At 37.1% G+C, this 20,248-nt stretch overlaps 2 protein-coding genes across 2 annotated transcripts; both read right to left on the reverse strand.

The window, feature by feature from the left end:
* Positions 1-2,429: 2,429 nt before the first annotated feature.
* On the reverse strand, positions 2,430-17,509 carry LOC107669891 (ribonuclease inhibitor-like). Its single transcript, XM_016462323.1, has 4 exons — positions 17,360-17,509; positions 11,812-11,982; positions 3,556-3,734; positions 2,430-3,231 (listed from the first exon to the last, which is right to left on the reverse strand). Coding segments are annotated over exons 1-4 (423 nt in total). The 5' UTR covers positions 17,431-17,509; the 3' UTR covers positions 2,430-3,229.
* Positions 17,510-17,622: 113 nt separating this feature from the next.
* On the reverse strand, positions 17,623-19,862 carry LOC107669854 (protein NLRC3-like). Its single transcript, XM_016462281.1, has 3 exons — positions 18,812-19,862; positions 18,172-18,200; positions 17,623-17,666 (listed from the first exon to the last, which is right to left on the reverse strand). Exons 1-3 carry the CDS (start codon positions 19,780-19,782, stop codon positions 17,623-17,625), a joined length of 1,044 nt encoding a protein of 347 aa, XP_016317767.1. The 5' UTR covers positions 19,783-19,862.
* Between the last annotated feature and the right edge of the window lie 386 nt (positions 19,863-20,248).

A 20,248-nucleotide genomic window follows, 5' to 3' on the forward strand; every position in this document is an offset into this window, starting at 1 on the left:
AAAAAAAAAAAACCATAATAATAATTATTATTAAGACTTTTGCTAAATGAAAATATGCACATGACTTTAAATTAATAATATTAAAAACATATAGAGTAAAAATATAAGTTATGCATTGGTGAAAGAATCTCTCAATGTGTAAAACGGTAGAAGGGTCTGAATATAAAAAAATTATGTGATAATGGGACTAGCGGGCTTTGGTCAGACATGTGAAACTGCGACATTCACCTGCCGAACAGAAAATTACCTGCATTTGGCTTTTTGGTTTTCTAGAAATCGACTACGTGTGTCTATGTATACCGTTTCTGCCTCATCAGTGTCAGTTAATATTAACCACCATTTCAGCTTGATCCGGTCAAACCCACGGTCTAGACCAGGGGTCAAACTCTGCACTGCCTCTTGCCTCTAGAGGCGTGGCTACATGTATCGCCCACAACTACTCTCATTGGCTCGGTCACAGCAATCACAAACTGGCAAGTTCATTTACGGATGTGAGTGCAGTAAACCCCTTACAAAGCAGCAGGAGAATCGTGTGTGAGGTTTCATGATTAAAATCACTGTCAGCATCTCATTGCTCAGGGCAGCTGTCATACATGTACCTGCTGTCTCAGTGCTGCTGTCTGCTCGAGGACTTCTGCCTTTCCCCTTCTTTTTACCCATGGTTTATAGAAGAGCACCTGAATGGGGTTTAAACATGACATGTATATTAACAGCACATACAGTCATAATAATACAGTATAATACTTTTATTATAACAAATAATCACCAATGATTGACTGTTGTGATGACAGGTCTTTTATGGGTGTGTAATCAAATACAGCTCTCTGATACAAAGTACGTAGATTAAAGTAATAAAGTGACATCAATTTAAAGATTAACCAAACTCGGTCCTAGAGGACCAGTGTCCTGCAGAGTTTAGCTCCAACTTGCCTCAACACAAGTATACCTAAGACCTTGATTAGCTGGTTCAGGAGTGTTTAATTAGGATTGGAGCTAAACTCTGCAGGACACTGGCCCTCCAGGGCCGAGTTTGGTGACCCCTGGTCTAGACTATGGGTCAAACTCTGCACTGCCTCTTGCCTCTAGAGGCGTGGCTACATGTATCGCCCACAACTACTCTCATTGGCTCGGTCACAGCAATCACAAACTGGCAAGTTCATTTACGGATGTGAGTGCAGTAAACCCCTTACAAAGCAGCAGGAGAATCGTGTGTGAGGTTTCATGATTAAAATCACTGTCAGCATCTCATTGCTCAGGGCAGCTGTCATACATGTACCTGCTGTCTCAGTGCTGCTGTCTGCTCGAGGACTTCTGCCTTTCCCCTTCTTTTTACCCATGGTTTATAGAAGAGCACCTGAATGGGGTTTAAACATGACATGTATATTAACAGCACATACAGTCATAATAATACAGTATAATACTTTTATTATAACAAATAATCACCAATGATTGACTGTTGTGATGACAGGTCTTTTATGGGTGTGTAATCAAATACAGCTCTCTGATACAAAGTACGTAGATTAAAGTAATAAAGTGACATCAATTTAAAGATTAAATGATGAATATCAAACTAATATTAAATGTTTAGTCCACCGAAATCCATTGATACAAATAAACTGCGACAAGGTTAAGTTTCAGGTGAAAAAAAACATGTCATAAACTGTTAAACTTACAGAGCCACCAAAATCACTTAAAACTCTGTCAATGGAATTATATCCAAGTCCCGATATTGAAATAATTTATAGAGAAATGAACTGCATTAAAACATCATTGTAAAGCATGTTCACCAACTGCTCTGAGTATTTCAGGGTGACGCTCGATACCTTCAGTCTGACTGAAGCATATTTAAATTAAGATATGACAGGACACATATTTCTTGTCTTTCCTATCTAAACGGGAGCCTGCACACCTAAGTATTTTTATTGTAATATCTGTATTCAGTAATATTATCTAATTACTACAACACACAAATTTGGCATTGTTCAATTTTGGTTTATTTGTTAGATGTTTTTATTCTGTTTTAACTTCATACAAATACAAATTTTCAGTGATTCAACACCTTGTGATCTGAAGCTGTAACGGTTTGTTCCAAAATCCAAAAAGGAAAGTGAAAATATACAAAACTTCGAGCCAAATGGTGTGTTCTATTAACTATTGGGTCTCCTATTTTCCATCCAATCTTTCAAAAAAAGTTTTTTATTCTAAATACAATAGAGCAGTTATTCCAAATAGGTATGTGGAGTGAATGTTAACTATACAGTAACTTAAAGTATGGAATGATTCCATGAAAACCAGATCATTCAAGTGCATAAAGAAATCACACTACAAAAGAAAATAAATGTTACCTACATTATTAAAATTCCTCTGCAAACACAAAACCAAAATCTGCCATTATTTACTAACTTTATTTTCTTGTCAGAAAAGGGAAGGATCGTGCAGAATAGATACATCTAGACAAAGACTCCAGTTTAATAAGCAGTATTCAACCAAAAAAGGAAACATTTCAGTAATCTGTCCACTTTAATAGATCATTTAAATAGATTGGCATATATAAAATAGCTAAACAATAAAATGTTATGCAGAAGTTTATATTATAGGTAAAAAAATATAACATTTAAAATATTTATTTCTCTTCAGTAGTCAGGCTCATCATGCTCTCTAATGTAAAACTTGTCATGTTATACTAAATATACACTGAAAGTTAATATGTAAAAATAAAGTGTTATTCATCAATTGATCTCATTCTCACATGCTTGTGTATACTGAGTGTTATTGAGTGTACATTGTAACCAATACAGCAAATTCAAAACAACTCCAAATAATACAGTAATTCAGGTCCTCTGATGCCAAATTGATACTGCAAAGGTGGCACAGAAGCACTTCTCAGGTGGCATTTATGTGTCTTTACGCAGACTGTTTAATGCTGCTCAGAGGTGGCATAAACGCATTTACACGGAGACAAATATTAGTCTGGCTTTTATGCTGTATTACATCGAATTTTGAGCAGCCTTGGCTGTGTGCAGATGCCTTAACACATAATTGTGGAAATATGATGACATCAGCAATTCAAAAGAACAGACCCACAAAAGATACAAACAAGAAAATGATGTGAATTCAGTGTGACCACTGTGTGTTTCTTGAGTCTCTGTTGATTGTGTGACTGTGTGTCTCTGTAGCGGCTCCTTATTCACCATCAGCTGATCCTGAGGAAACGTCTAAATACTGAGAGTCCTACAATAAAACACACAGACAGTCACATATGAGAATGTTTTGAAGATGTTCTGACCCCAGTCATCTAGCCATCACTATTTGGCCCTTGTCAAAGTCACTTATATCTTATTGCTTGCCCATTTTTCCTGATTCCAAATATGTAATTGATGAGGTGACTGTTTACTTGCTGACTAATATTCCACCCCTTGACAGGTGCCATTGTAACAATATAATCAGTGTTATTCGCTTGACCCATCAGTGGTTTTAATGTTGTTGCTGATCAGTGTATGAGTCCTGTTCCTAAATTTGGGCCAATTTAAAAGCTTCAAATAAAAATATACTCACAATAGAAAAATACTTTCAGTTCATAATGTCGATCAACCTTCAGATCAGAGAGCAGCTTCACACCAGAACCTCTTAGTTTATTCCCTGACAGACCCAGTTGTCTCAGGTGTGAAGGGTTTGATCTCAGAGCTGAAGCCAGAGCAGCACAACCTTCATCTGTGATGCCACAATCACACAACCTGGAGAGAACATGACACAAAGTGAACTGTCATTCCAGTGTAATTTGTTATTGTCTCTGGTCTCAGAGCAGGAGAGGAGATATAATGACAAGCGCTGCCACATACTGCTGCTGGTAGAATGAGATTTATGCATGTTTATGTTAGTGCTGTAAGTAAGATGTAAGTAAGTGCTGTTTCTAATTAGTTGTGGCAACTCTGTCTGATATATGTTGGCGCATGTGCACATGTGATCAGAGATGGCCTATAGTGTGTGTGTTGGCAGCTTTGCTGCTGTTAAATAAAAGTGTTTAAATAAAAGTTCCATTTCAATGCATGTGGAGTTTATTTACTAAAAGGTAGAACCATGAGCAAAACGGTGTCAGAAGTGGTGGAGCTAAAGGAACGTGTGGAATATACAAAAAGAGTAGAGAAGAAAAGTTTGCGGATTACATGCACACATGTGACGAGACAACACTGAGGAGATGGAAGGATTAAAGCCACCCCGAAGCTCCAACTCTCCGGTAATGTTGCTGAAAATTGGAGACGATTTAAACAAACATTTCTGCTGTATTTATCTGCAGTTGATGGAGATCTTAAGTCAGAGAAAATGAATGCATCATTATTTCTTCATGTGGTTGGTGATGAAGCATTGGAAGTATATAATAATTTTACTTTTTAAGAAGGAGAGCGTTTGCGCCAGTCCCTCCAGGATTTTACAATTCTGCGATCGCTGAATTTATCGCAAAATGAAGCAAACTCAGCAATTTTCGCAAGAGCTCGCAAATTTTCATAATTGTCGCAGATTTTGGGCTTAGACGCGTCCCGTGACGTCACCGCAACGAGCATTCAGTCAAAGAAAGGTTCCAAAAATGGGGGGCGCGCAAGATGGCGACCGTGGAGGATGTTAATCTGTGAGGTCGAGAAGTTTCTTCTCCCAATTCCCACCCTTTGTATTAATTATATTAACCTGATCGAATAATAACTCTGTAATCTTGTTTACTCCACTTTTGAGCTGTATTTGTTGTTGTAAATATATCTCATCAATAAGTTTTAATCGCCGTTAACATGCAAGCTAATTGACGTCACTGCAAGCTATGGCTGGAAAACGCAAAGAGAGACAAAGTTCCAAGAAAGACCCTCAAGAGGTGTGGATGGATGCTGAACAGGAAATCGCGGAGGTGCACAAATCCAACAGCAACGTGAAATTTTGCTTTCTAAAGGTTTGACAGAACTTGATTCGTCTCCGCATACCCCCGATTCAAAGAAATCAAAGAACGAGCCATCCCTCCTCGACCTGCAAAATAACATCGTCAGAATGCTGACAGAAAAAATTAACGAAAGAGCTGACGGTTTGGAAAAAAAATTATTAAAAAGAACTCTGACGGGATTGAGGCTCTCCAGAAATCCACCGAAATTCTTGTCTCGTGAGATCAATTACATCAAAGCAGATCTGACTGGACTGAAAACATCGAGCATTACCCATGACAAGATAACATTGGATCTGGAAGTTAAAGTGAACGAAATGGAGAGATATAGAAGGCGCTGGAACTTGAGGCTTCATGGTCTTGCCGAACATGAAGGCGAAGACATTAAACAGAAGGTCGTGGACATCTGCGCTGCAGTGCTGCCAGAGGAAAAGGGAAAGTTCGCTGCTGAAATTGACGTGGTTCATCGTGTGGGAAGGAGGCTCGATGTGAACCAGAGGCCAAGAACTGTGATTCTCCAGTTCAGATCCAGGCATATCAGAGACTTGCTGTGGAAAAGTGCAAAGAAAAGCAGTTTTTTGAAAGAAAAGAAGTTGAGATTTGCTGAAGATCTGACGGCAGTTGATAAAGAGACCAGGAGTCAGCTGTGGCCAAGTGTTGAAGCTGCACGAAAAGAAGGCAGGAGGGCTTATTTTGTTGGGACCAGAGCATTTGTGGATGGGAAGGAGATTTTTGTGAAGTAGGCAATGACATTTATGTTTGACTCGAGTTTACAAATGCCTACAGTATGCCATCAGGTGAACATTAATGTTATGCGGGGTTCGGAGATGTAAACTTCTGTTCTGAAGTTCTTCTGTGAGTATGTGTTCACTCGCTGTTTTTTCACTTAATGTTAGAAGTATGAGAAAGTTACTCAAAAGAAAAGCAATCTTTTTGTTTTGTAGAAAATATTTTTGCGATTGTTATTTCATCCAAGAGACACATGCATCTGAATCAGACTTTCAGTTTTGGAAGAGCCAGTGGGGAAACGATATGTGGATGTCGTATGGTAGCAATCATTCTGCAGGTGTTGCAATTTTGAAGGGTAAATTTAGAGGAAAAATTGTTAAAAGTTATTCACATTCTTTGGGCAGATGGGTCATTTTGATTGTCGAATTCAACCAGCAATATTTTGTATTAGGGAATATATATGCAACGAACAGTGCTGTAAGGAATACAAGTTTACTACAAGAATTTGAAGAAAGAATCTGAAACATCTTGGACAGTCCTTGGACATCTTGAAACATCCAGATGCTAAACTAATTCTTGGAGGAGATTATAATTCTATTTGGGATATTAATTTAGACTGTATTCCTCCTCGTGGAAATAGTTTAAATAATTTCAATTAATTACATAATTTGTGTTTAGGACTGGATTTAATCGATATTTGGAGGATCAGAAACCCAACTAAACAAGAATTTACATGGTGTTCTAGTGACAGGAGTAAACAGTCTAGAATAGACTTTTGGCTCATATCCAGTGTATTAGAAAATCAAGTAAGCCAGGTTACTGTGGAAACATCTGTCCTTACTGACCATAAAGTCATTTATCTAGTTATTGACTTATCTGGAAATGCTAATAAAAATATAAGAACACAAACACACTGGAAATTAAATAAGGCAATATTGGAAGATGACTTGTTTAAAAAGGAAGTTAAAAATATTACTTTGAGTTGCTGGAACAATGCAAAAAGTTCAAGTAAGTATGGTACCAATTGGGAGTACATGAAGTACTTTATAAGGAAGCAAGTTATTGTTAGAGGAAAAATAATAGCACAGTCTAAAAGGACTAGAGAGGAACAAGTAATAAAAGAGATAGTTAATTTGACAAGTATTCATGTAATGAATCAGCAGGACAAACTCAGGTTATTTGAATTACAGTTACAATTAGATGAGATGTATGAATATAAAGTCAAAGGGGCATTTGTAAGGTCTAGAGGAAAATGGCTTGAAGAAAGGGAGAAAAACTCCAGGTACTTTTTTAATTTAGAAAAAATAAATGCTGAGCTGAATTCTGTATTAAAACTTAATATAAATGGGGAGGTGTCTGAAGATTATGTTAAAATGTATAATTATATATCAACCTTTTATCAGACGTTATATAGCAAAGAAGATTATGGCAATACAAGACTTTTTTTTTTTTAGAAAGCATTAAAGCAAATGCCAAATGTATAGATCAGGATAGTATGATGTCGTGCGACAAAGATATTTCTATAGAAGAAGTTAGATTTGGGATCAGTAAATTAAAAGACAATAAATCTCCCGGTAATGATGGTTTGGTCAGCGAATTTTACAAGGAATTTCAAGAACAATTATCTGAGTTTTTACTATGTGTGTTTAATGAAGCTATAGAACGTGGTGAGTTACCTCCATCATTATGTCAGGGATTGATTAGTCTGATACCAAAAGCTAATAAGGACACTACCCTAATAGACAATTGGAGACCTATTACATTACTCAATAACGATTTGTTAAGGTGATCTCCATTATTTTTGCAGAAAGATTAAAAAAATGCTTAGAGCAAATTATAGATGATTGCCAATCAGGATTCATGAAGGGCAGACATATAAGTAATAATATTCGTTTGGTCCTAGATTTAATTGATTATAATTAAGTATATTGATAGTGAAAGTTTTATATTTTTTGTAGATTTTTATAAAGCATTTGACACCGTTAACCACAAATTTATGTTTGAGATTTTGGATTTTTTTGGCTTTGGTGATTTCTTTAAAAGGGCCATTTATACTTTATATAATGGGTGTAATAGCTCAGTAAAACTTGCAAATGGCACTACCCCCAGATTTATCTTAGAAAGAGGCATAACATAAGGCAGGGATGCCCAATATCTTCTTTTTTATTTTTACTTGTAACCCAGACAATGACTCTTTACATTAACAAATATAATTTTCACGGAATCAGGATTTTAGAAAGAGAAATAAAATGCTGTCAATTAGCAGATGATACAACAATATTTGTTAGAGATTCATTAGAAATTAAAAATGTGATTGATTGTTTGAATGACTTTTCATTGGTTTCAGGGTTAAAATTAAATTTAAACAAATGTGAGTTGTTCCCTCTGAAAAATGGTGAACTTCTTGATATTAATGGCATCCCTGTAAAGAATGTTGTTACCTATTTAGGAATCAAAATATGTAATGATGAAAAGGAAAGGGAAAGGGGACAGCTTAATTTTCAACCTGTGGTTCAAAAAGTTAAAAATCGATTTAATTTATGGTTAATGAGAGACCTGTCGATGAACGATAGAATTCTTTTATCAAAAAATAAATGTTTATCTCGTCTGCTCTATCCTGCTATTTCACTAGAAGTCCCTAATAACATCATTAAAGAAATAGATAAAAATCTTTACAATTTAATTTGGAGAAATAGATCTCATTACATTAAAAAAAGGTACCTTAACTAATTCGGTTGGTAATGGAGGCTTAAATGTGCTCGACTTCAGCACATCAAATGCATTTTTAAAGAATAGATGGATCAAGAATTACTTTCAATATAAAAATAAAATTTGGTATTTAATTCCTAATCTAATCTTTAAAAAAAAAAAGATGGGTGGTGTTGCTTTTCTGTTGCAATGCAACTTTGAAATAAGTAAGATTCCAGTTAGATTAAGTAATTTTCAGAAGCAGGTGCTACTCTCACGGATGCTTATATATAAGCATAATTTCTCTCCAAATAAATGTATAATTTGGAATAACAGGTACAGTATATAATGTTTAAACATAAAACTTAGTTTTTTCAAAAATGGGTAGACAATAGTATTATATTTGTTAAACAGTTATTTAATGAAAATGGACACCTGTATACCTACATTGAATTTCTTCAAAGGTATAATATTCCCAATATATTGCACGTGCGCTCTCGTCTGCGTGTCGTTTCATGTTGGAGCATGGTGTTCAGATCCCGGCACTCATGTCTGGTTGAGTTTCTATTTCGTGTCGGGGTCCGGACACTCACGCTCCATGTTCTGTCTGTTGTGGGAGCGTGCGGTCTCGAGTTCGCTCGGCCGTGCGCGCTTCTGTCCACGTGTGTTGTGTAGCACGCGGTTTGTGTTCAGCCACGTGCTTTTCTTGTTGTCTTGTGTGAACACGCAGCTTATGAGTTTTCTCATTAGCTGCGTGTTCGTGTCTTTTTGTTCAAGCACATGGCTTGTGATTTGTTTGGCTGGCCATGTGCTTGTGTTTTGTTGTGTGAGCACATGGCTTTTGTCTTTGTTTCCTGTATGCCATGTGCTCATGTCAATTGTCTTGACCCCACCCATCTTGTTACCTGATTATTGGTTAATTTGCCCCACATGTGTTCCCTCGTTACCCTCCTCATTTGCTCCCTATTTATTCTCCTTGTGTTTGCAATCCCGTGCCAGTTTGTCATCGGATGATCTCTGTCGTGTGCCTTGTCCTGCCAGCCAGTCAAATTGCCAGGCAGCACCAAAAGTAATCCAAATTACGATGCGTTGCACCCGCAGTACTCTCTGGCGGAATAAAGTAGGTTTGTGTGATCCAGAGCAGAATTTATGTTGTTAATCGCTGAAAATATGTCCAGATAATTTTCCCGATCCACTCCATGAACTCGTGAAGGCACTCGCGCATCATTCAAACACACCTCACCAGAAACACGGCATGTCGCAATCTGTGACGAATGCAGGCGAGAGCCAATGAGCGTGTTTCATTTCGTAATTATGTTGCGTTTTTGGTGTATTTTATATTTCTATTGTTAGTCACAGCATGTTGGGAACAAACGCCTTTTGTGGCCCATGACAATCAACGTAAACATTACATGACAAGTAAAGGTTAAACGATTGCAGAAATGTTATTTATTTTAAGATTTAAAGTGAAGTCTTGTTTAACATTATGTAGGCATATTCTTGGAAACGAGCTGGCAGCAGAAATCACACATAAGTAAACAATTTAATAACGCAATTGAAAACAAGCTAATTCATATGACAACTAAAAACTAATAAAATTAATGCCGCGATTTCAATATTCATAAGGATTCATTTTTAGGTGTCGTCAATACGTCAATTTTGTACGCTTAAATGCAGAAAATACGTAAGTATTTGTACGTTTAGATGCTGAAAATATGTCAGTATTGTACATTTTAGTGCCTGTAAAAACGTAAGTAAATGTACGTTTTATAGAATCACGTTACGTAAAATACATACGAATTATCATGAGATCACGTTGGCGTGTTCATGTCTTGTTTTGTTCAAGCACATGGCTTGTGATTGTTTTGTGTGAGCACATGGCTTTTGTCTTTGTTTCCTGTGTGCCATGTGCTCTCATGTCAATTGTCTTGACCCCACCCGTCTTGTTACCTGATTATTGGTTAATTTGCCCCACATGTGTTCCCTCGTTACCCTCCTCATTTGCGCCCTATTTATTGTCCTTGTGTTTGAAGTCCTGGGCTAGTGTCGTGATCCTGCCTTGCCAGCCTGTTTTCCCCCACAGGGCAGTGTTGCCAATTTAGCTACTTTGTAGCTAGATTTAGTGACTTCCCCGCCCCTTTTGAGACTTTTTTCAAAAGTTTAGGGACAAATATAGCAACTGCTTGGACAAACCTTATCTAAGTTCTCATCTTGCCCACTGATCTACGTTCATCTTTATATAGATCAGTGAATTTGCCATTGTGATGTCATCTAGTGACATTTAGCTACCGGTTTTAGCTACTTTCAATTGAAAGCAGTTGGCAACACTGCCACAGGGTAGTTTTTGTTGATTGTTTGGTTTTATTTTACTATTAAAAGCCCATTACTCTGCACTACTGAGTCCTTGCATCATCCCTTCATCCACAACCCTGACACATACCTGTTCTTTTTTCTGTTTAGTTTTTTATTATTATTATTATACACAAATTTTTTTACCTGTATTATTTATATTATACTGTATATTTTCTATTTCTTTGTTGTAGTTTATATTTGTTCAGTACCTTTATATTATATGTTGGAAATCAATAATAATAATAAAAAAAAAGGTTCCAAAAATGGAATGAACTGCCTTGCGTTCTCATGATGTGTACCTCTAATAAACACCTACAGGAGGACATTTGCTTCACAGGACCCACATGTTCCCCATTGCATAACATTTATTAACTTTTGTAATCAAACACATTTTTGTTGTGTTTGGTCTCATCTGGCAGCTTATAAACTGAATAAAAATGTAATGAAATATTAACAGTTTTAATGTACCATGTAAGAACTATTGTCTACACATGCACTGAGATGATGTTAATGAGCTTCTTTTCCTCACATTTACCTCCAGCTTTATGGTCTATGGAGCTTTTATTGTCTTTATTTTCTTAAATAATACTTTGCTCAGGATATGTGAGGACTGCTGAACTCTAAACCTCTGAATTAGTCGTCATCTGCAGTAAGTCACATAGGCTCTGGCTCACTCTTTTACACAATAATGATATCTGAACATTCATGTTAAATCTCCAGTTTTCCAATCAGAACTAAGAATTAGCTTTTTGTTCAGATTGCTCGTTCACAATAGCGGCAAAGGCTTCCAGCTATCCAATGTATTTCACAGTTTCACCTCAATTCATGCCATGCTTTATGACATCTATGAGAACACAATGAGCTCATGGGATTTCAGAACAAGTAAGCAAAATGAAAATGAACCTTTAAAGGAGAGGAGTAAGTTGAGAAGTATTAATCAAACTACCAGAAGCTCCAGTAAATGTTTGGTGGGTCAAAAACAGGAGCAGAATGTGAGCAGATGTGATGGAGATGGATGAAATTAACATAATCTTTAGTCATCAGAGTCATTTGTTCTGAGATTTAGTGAGTTTACTAAACATTTATTTTACAAGCTGGTTTTAGTCTTAGAAATGTGATCTTACCACAGTATCTCTAGTTTACAATGAGGATCCTCCAGTACAGAAGAGAGCAGATTCACTGAATCTCCTAGTTCATTCCCAGACAGATCCAGATGTCTCAGGTGTTCAGGGTTTGATCTCAGAGCTGAAGTCAGAGCAGCACAACCTTCATATGTGAGACCACAATCTCTCAACCTGCAGAGAACAATGACACACTCTTCACTCTCTCAGATCAGGGGTGCGTTTCCCAAAAGCATCGTTAGCTAACTATGGTAGTTAGTTCCATTGAAATCTATTGGTAATGACAGAACTTGCGACCATAGTTGCTTTTGGGAAACGCACCCCAGATCAGTTAGCAGTGAATCCATTATTAAATAGAAAGTACACAATTAAAACACAAATCAACATTTTTGATTGATTGATCACTCACGTCTAAAATGTCACAGAGCACAAAATATGATCATAAAACATCTGAATTTAACATTTTATTATAACATTTTGTGCTAACATGTATGGCATTGATATTGATTGTGATTTGTGTGTGTGTATATGTGTGTGAGTGTGTGTGAATACATGGTGTATGAGGACACAAATGTGTATATACTATGGCTGCATTTACATAATTACGTAATCGTTCAAAGGCGCAATTACAAAAAAAATAAAAAAAAGTCCACTTACATTATTCTGCGTGCATAAGTGTGTGTTTTTTTTCTACAGGTTACCTTAAGGTTTTTTCCCCCATTGTTTTAAATTTTAGTTTTCCAACATTATAATACCATGCATATTTTTTTTTTTTTATTTATTTAAAGAATCCAAACCAACGTATAGTTGACATTTGAAGCTTAATGCTATAGAAAAGCAATAAAAGTTTTTCAGGAAGAGTGTTTTCAGCTTGTTTATTTTCATATAAAAATGTGGCATGCATTTGCTTCAAAAAATGGTATAAAGCTAATCAAAACATCATTCACTGTAAATTGTGATCATCGTAATTAATAAATCGCAATTACAATTTCAAGGGAATAATCGCAATTCTGATTTTTGTCATAATCGTGCAGCCCTATACACATACAGTGGGTACGGAAAGTATTCAGACCCCCTTACATTTTTCACTCTTTGTTATATTGCAGCCATTTGCTAAAATCATTTAAGTTAATTTTTTTTCCTCATTAATGTACACACAGCACCCCATATTGACAGAAAAACACAAAATCGTTGACATTTTTGCAGATTTATTAAAAAAGAAAAACTGAAATATCACATGGTCCTAAGTATTCAGACCCTTTGCTCAGTATTTAGTAGAAGCACCCTTTTGATCTAATACATTAAGGGGGTCTGAATACTTTCCGTACCCACTGTATCTCTAAACTCAGAACTGGGCACAACACCGGTTCTGTCGATCCTGCTTGCAATATTCCTGAAGAACTGAAGGTTTGTTAATGCCATAATTACCGTGATTACGAGATACCAACTTGTAAAAAGCCTTCATGTCTTCGTAGAACTCGTAATTACAACTTGTGAACTGGGAATTTCCAAAGAGCTACAACTTGTACCACCTCAGATTCATTAGGTGCTATGTTTAGGCATTGATGTTTACCGTCCTATTGCCTTGACCTCTTTGGTCATGAAGGCTTTTGAAAAAGAGATCAAAAAGCATATGATGACGGTTGCTGGACAAGTCCTAGATCCGTTCCAGTTTGCATATCGCGCTGGAAGAGGCAGATGATGCAAAACTGTTTTTGCTATATGCTCCTGTCGACATCTGGAAAATAGTGGAGCTTTTGTGTGGCTTTTTTGGGTTCAGTTTTGTATGATTTTATTTTGTGGTGTAATAGGATAACATTTGATCTAAATGTGTCAAAAACTAAAGAGATGATCATCAGTTTTAGTAAGAAAACACTTGCACTTCAACAGGTGGTCATTAACGACACACAGGTGGATGTAGTAGAGGAATACAAGTATTTAGGAATGATTATTGATAACAGGTTGAAGTTTGATCAAAATACGGATGCAATTATAAAAAAATTGTGTTAATGTAAGAAAAATATAAATTTTTAAAAAATGTATAAACTGTAATCTCCAGCTTCCGGTCGTTTAAGCAGGTGAGTTCACAACAAGGCGTTCAAGCGTATGACGTAGGCATAGTGGAAGACGCAACGTAAGCTCCGGGGAGAAGAGTGTAGTCTCACGAGAACCAGGTTTTGTTTACAGCACAGGGAAACCATGTGAACTACATCTGTAGTTTGTGCCGCTGCTGCTGCAGCCTCCTCCGTCTCGCGGAGTTCCTGGGTCAAACAAATATGGCTGGGCAAAAAACTCATTCTCCTCTTGCCTTATGTCGAAATCCTCTGACATTTTTGCTTTCTCCTCTCTGCTTCCGCGTTCGTCACTCTCTCCCCGGAGCTTACGTTGCATCTTCTGCTACACTTACATCATACGCTCGAACACCTTAGGCTTGTTTGAGATGCGCCTCGCCTCGCCTGAAATGAAGGCGAGAGTAGGCGGCTGCAGTGAGGGGAGGAGTGAAATAAGCGCAGTCAAGACGGACATTTCTGACCTCTCGAAGTGGAACAGATACCAACGAGATCAAAGACAGATATCGCGTTATTCTCACTTACATGCTGTGTTGCTAATAAACATGATATAATTTCAGTTCTGTTGCTTTTATATGAAAATAAATATAATCAACAAGACACTCAAAGTGCTTGCTATTTAATTCCATACGAAAGGTGTATTTATCATCGTCGTGAACTCGCCTGCTTGAGCGACCAGAAGCTGGAGATTACAGTTTATACATTTTTTTTAATTGATATTTTTCTTACACTAACGCATCGTTTCGCTTCAGATACACCTAAGATGCCCTGAGGGTGTGTAAATCATGGGCTAATTTTCATTTTTGGGTGAACAGATATTCTTCAAATTGTTACAAATTTACTTCTGTGCCTGAAGCAATACGTTTATGTAATAAATGTAGTTGATTTTTGAATGTATTTAGTGTATGTGTTGGTTGTATATGTGAAGCATCAGGACAGTCTGAAATAATTGCCCAAGGGGATTAATAAAGCTCTAAACTAAACTAATGACATGGGTATTACAACGTAAACATGGTGTAAACAACGTAAACAGGAACAAACTTCCTGTGTCCCAGTAAAAAAAACTTTAAAAACATACTAAACTATGTTTTTTTGAAATTCAAAAAATGCCAGAAGATTTCTGTAAGGGTAAATACAGTTTGTACAATATAAACACCATTACGCCAAGAATCCCCGTAAACCACATACTGTATACTGTACAAGTGTGTGTGATTTTACACATTTAAAACAATATCTCAAAGAGTTGCTGCAGAATGATAATTGTGATGAACAGTAAGAATTAGTGATTAGAATTATATCTATGGACAGAGCGGATAATCTGTGGGTCAGGCGGACCAAGTAAATAAAAACAGCATTCGGATTAATTGCGGGTAGGTCGCAGGTGGATGTGATAAACCATTAATGATGCAAATATTAACATATTAACAGTTGCATTGCAAACAGTAAGTAAACAATAAATGCCAGTTTTATATGGATAATGTTTTGCAAAACACTTACTCTTGTGCAAAAGCGAGTGGGCATTGATACTGTTTCCTATGCAATGATGTCAGCCAATCATAACAGTGGTCAATTATTACTGACAGGCCTTAAAAACTTAAAAACTGATCATTTCAGACAGAGGGTCTGAAAATAATTTTTCCCCCACATATATTTGTTTCTGTGTGTGTGCAAAAAACTTCATTAACATCATATGTGAACCTCATGGAACATGTTAAAATTATTATATTTTAGCCATTTCACATTTAAAAAAAAAACAGACAGTGGTTACATTTTCAACCAATTTATGAATAAGACGGAGAAATTATCATTCTACTTCACATTGTCATTGACAATGTAATCTGAGCCTGTTTGAGCAAGACGAATGCAACCGGTAACAACATGTTAAGGCAACGATGTCTCAGACTGATGTAAAAATAAACAGGAATTTTGAGTAGTTATTTAATGTTTTGTACACATTGTCATTAATTATAATTCAAATGAATTTTGGTTTATTGACCAATATTACTGTTAATAATTGATGAGAGGGTCACTTTTGATTCATTTTGAAAAAGAGCAGGGACTCGAGCCCCCAAAGCCATAAGTTTTGCCTCTTTGTCGCCATCTCTGTTTGAAAACCTGGAATTGCAGCTGTGTGCAGAATTATCTAGCTTGCGTGGGTTGTGAGTGGGCCCGGCTCCAGCTCAGATGAATCTAATGTTCTGAAGAGTATGTGTGGCAGTCAGTCACCGCACCGGTGTGGATATTTACTGTACTTCGCAATCACAGATTCTAGCCTACATCTTGGAATATGACCCGAATAAGAATTTTCACCGTATATTGCCATCTGAACAAGTAACAAGTCTGCCACTTTTGTTCTGACCAACTGAGGAAAAAAGCATTACAATAAATCTCGCAACCAATGGTGATTTAATCTAAAGATCAGTTAGCTCATATCGCATCAAACCGTTCAAATTATTATTATTGTTATACTTTATTCTCAAATGATTAATGTTGACAACATCAGCATTGGTGACTATGAGTATAGTGTGTATTAGCATGTAGATTTCAGTTTCTGCACAGTCTAAACTAATTTTCATACTCTTCGAATTTCATATTAAGAAATTCTTTTAACCCAAAAAGCAAATTATGCTCCCTTCGAACTGGTTTTCTTTAAAATACAAATCTTTGTAATCCCAGGCTATCTGTAATCAGAAGCATATTTATAACTGGAATATAATTTAATTTCATTCACATGTGTTTCATAAACACATAATCCTTTATGGATTACAATCCGCCACCAAAATGATACATTTAATTATTCTGGCTGCTGTGAGAAAAGGCTATAAACTATCCGCCACCTGCAGGATCCTCACATGCGATAGCCTAGTAGCCGGGACAACTTCTTTATGTTTACAGACGTGACGTAATGACGCAGTGCCATGCTCGAATTTCCCGCGAAAACCTACCCGTACGACTCAAATTAGAAAATATTATTATAAGCTAACCGTTGTGAATCGGGCTAAAGTAAGGCGATAGTTTCGAACACTAGCTGGTTATGTACTTGCTCAAATATTGATTTCGGATCATTTTTAACCAAAAAAGTTACGGACTGCAGCTTTAAAGTAACGATTTGGTGGGGTTGGGATAACCAAATCAGAGAAAATCTTAGTTTCAGGTGGGTGGTGGGTAGCCAATTTATTTTAACAGTGGATTTGGGTGGTTAGAGCTGATCTGCTCATCTCTAGCAAGAATGAATCCATATTTTAATTTCTGACTGTGTTTAGCTCAAGTCTGTTTAAATTCAAGAGATTGAAATGTTGATTGTGTGGGAAAGTGTGTTTCAGTGTGACTCTCAGTCCTGCAGTATCATGTTACTGAGGACCAGCTCATGTGTTCAATCATTTACAGCTCAATCAGCTGAACTCACAGCAGCAGAAAGAGGCTGAACACTTCAGATATACTTTACAAGGTGTTTCATGTGTCAGAGTCATCCATGGTCTTACCTCAGTTTCTCCAGTTTACAGTGAGGATTCTCCAGTACAGTATAGAGCAGACTCACTTTCAAATCTCCCATTTTATTTGATGACAGATCCAGTTCTCTCAGGTGTTCAGGGTTTGATCTCAGAGCTGAAGTCAGAGCAGCACAACCTTCATCTGTGAGACCACACTTACTCAACCTGAAGAGAACAATGACAAACTCTTCACTCTCTCAGATCAAATCAGATCACTTTAGCAGTGAATCCATTATTAAAGAGAAAGTACAAATTTAAAGCACAAATCGACATGTTTGATGGATCTTTGGACTGAGGTCTAAAATGTCACAGAGCACAAAACATCTAAAGACTTATTCAAGCAGGAGAAATAAGTCTTAATACATAATACATGGAACAGTTTTGACAGTATATTGATTGAAGGGTCCGATTGAGCTTGTCCATGACTTCAAATATACTTTACATTGTGTTTCATGTGTGAGAGTCATATGATCCGACTCTCTAACCATTAGGCAGTTGTGACTTAATGGTTAGAGAGTCAGACTTGAAGGATCGAGTCTCAGTACCGGCAGGAATTGTAGGTGGGGGGAGTGAATGAACAGTGCTCTTCCACCTTCAATACCCACGACTCAGGTGACCTTGAGCAAGGCACCTAACCCCCTAATTGCTCCGCAGGCGCTGCAGTAATATGGCTGCCCACTGCTCCGGGTGTGTGTGTGTGTGTGTGTGTGTGTGCACTTGGATGGGTTAAATGCAGAGCACAAATTCCGAGTATGGGTCATCATACTGGTTTGATCTCAGAGCTGAAGCCAGAGCAGCACAACCTTCATCTGTAACACCACAATCTTTTAAACTGTAAAAAGATGACAACCATACTTGTTAAACACTATGAACTGGAAAAAAAGCAATCAAACAACTGCAATAAACACTCATTTTAAATTCCAGCTTCATGGTCAAATACACACACACATTTATATAGCTATCTTTGTGGGGACTTGCCATAGGCTTCTATTGTTTTATTCAGATCTAACAGTATTTTCTATACACTAAACCTAAACCTACCCCGAACCCTACCCCTCACAGAAACAGAAACCAAATGTCAAAAATGTCAGGTTTTACTATCCTTGTGGGGACATTTGGACCCCACAATGGAGGATAAGCCTGTACACACATACACACAAAAACTTTAGGACCGAATTCAATCAGCATTTACAAATTAGTTGTCCTCAAAAAATGTGTTTTAAGTATGTTGCCATATTGCTCCATTCATTGAAAAATCATGTTTTTAATGTGAAATATGATTTATATATGTACTGATTATTCACTTGGTTGGTCTCAATTTCTGCTTGGTCTATTATGCCCATGTTTAAAAATGTAAAAAAACAAAAACAAAAAAACAATACCTGGTAAGCCAGAATTATTTATAGGACTTCTCTGACTTTACAATTTGATTTTCTTACTTACTGAACTGATCTGGATTCTATAACCACAGGCAGAAGCATCTGAAGAACTTTCATATTTTCAGCTTTGCTTCTTTTAACAAATTTATCAAGATGAAACTCGTCCAGCTTCTTCTCTGATGTCAACAACACAAAAACTACAGCTGACCACTGAGATGAAGAGAGTTTGGCTTCAGCTATTCTTCCAGATTTCAGATACTGTTGTATTTCCTCCACTAGCGAATGATCACCCAGTTCATTCAGACAGTGGAACAGATTGATGGATTTCTCTGGAGAGTTAATGGTCCTGATCTTCTTCTTGATGTACTCAACTGTTTCCTCATTGCTGTCAGAGCTGCTTCTTTTCTGTTTCATTAGTCCTTGTAAGAGAATCTGATGAGACTCCACTGACAGACCCAGAAGAAACCGCAGGAAAAGGTCCAGACGTCCATTTTCACTCTGTAGAGATTCATTCACAGCTCTCTGATGCAGAGCAGATAATGAAACATCTGATGAATTTTTTCGAACTTTAGATATCAAACTCTGTTTGGTGATTGGCTCAAACACATTTATGTTGTGGTTTGTACAGGAGAGGTGCACATATAGAGCCGCTAGATGTTCCTGAATGCTCAGATGAACAAAGCAGAAGACTTTCCCCTGATACAAGCCAAACTCCTCTCTGAAGATCTGAGTGCACAATCCTGAGTACACTGATGCTTCTGTCACATCAATGCCACACTCTCTCAGGTCTTCTTCATAGAAGATCACATTGCCTTTCACAAGCTGCTGATAAGCCACTTTCCCCAGTTTGAGGATCATGTCTTCATCTGTCACGTTCTTCTCATAGTCCTTCTCATGTTTGATGTTGGTCTGAAGGATCAGGAAGTGTGTGTACATTTGAGTGAGAGTCTTGGGAATCTCTCCACTCTCTGCTGGACTCAACATCTTCTCTAGAACAGCGGCTGAGATCCAGCAGAACACTGGGATGTGGCACATGATGTAGAGGCTCCTTGATGACTTCAGGTGTGAGATGATTCTGTTGGCCAGACTCTGATCACTGATTCTCTTTCTGAAGTATTCCTCCTTCTTTGGGTCATTAAAGCCTCGTACCTCTGTCACTGCTCTGTGTAGATCTCATTCAGGAGTGTTGGGTTTCCCTGCTTTGCTGGTCCCTCATTAACACACTGAAACTTCTTCAACAGATTTGATCTAAATGTGTTGAGGACTTCATTACTGTAAAATATAAATATCACTTTTTTACATAAGTTAATGAGAACAATGTTTTTTTTTTTATTCTGTATCATCATCAAATCATATATTTCAAAGAAATGCTATACCTGAGATCAGTCTGTGTATCTCCACTCTTAGAATTTATTATATTATCCATAGAACAGGACCTCCTCATAGACACACAGCTGGGCTCTGGTTCCAATCTCTTCTGTGAATGTTTTAAATTACTGTA

This window comes from Sinocyclocheilus anshuiensis, unplaced genomic scaffold, assembly GCF_001515605.1.
Source record: "Sinocyclocheilus anshuiensis isolate Anshui unplaced genomic scaffold, SAMN03320099.WGS_v1.1 scaffold272, whole genome shotgun sequence".
Lineage (NCBI taxonomy): Eukaryota > Metazoa > Chordata > Actinopteri > Cypriniformes > Cyprinidae > Sinocyclocheilus > Sinocyclocheilus anshuiensis.

Bases quoted from the DNA above. Each gene is read 5' to 3' on its own strand.
- LOC107669854 (XM_016462281.1), bottom strand. From the start codon at position 19,782: ATGTGCCACATCCCAGTGTTCTGCTGGATCTCAGCCGCTGTTCTAGAG. The intron at 18,201-18,811 runs GTAAGTAAGAAA...ATCTTTTTACAG, and splicing joins ATAGAATCCAGATCAGTTCA to TTTAAAAGATTGTGGTGTTA. The intron at 17,667-18,171 runs GTTGTGCTGCTC...GTGACATTTTAG, and splicing joins TTGTGGTGTTACAGATGAAG to ACCTCAGTCCAAAGATCCAT.
- LOC107669891 (XM_016462323.1), bottom strand. From the start codon at position 17,430: ATGGGAGATTTGAAAGTGAGTCTGCTCTATACTGTACTGGAGAATCCT. The intron at 11,983-17,359 runs GTAAGACCATGG...TGTTCTCTGCAG, and splicing joins TGTAAACTGGAGAAACTGAG to GTTGAGAGATTGTGGTCTCA. The intron at 3,735-11,811 runs GTAAGATCACAT...TGTTCTCTCCAG, and splicing joins TGTAAACTAGAGATACTGTG to GTTGTGTGATTGTGGCATCA.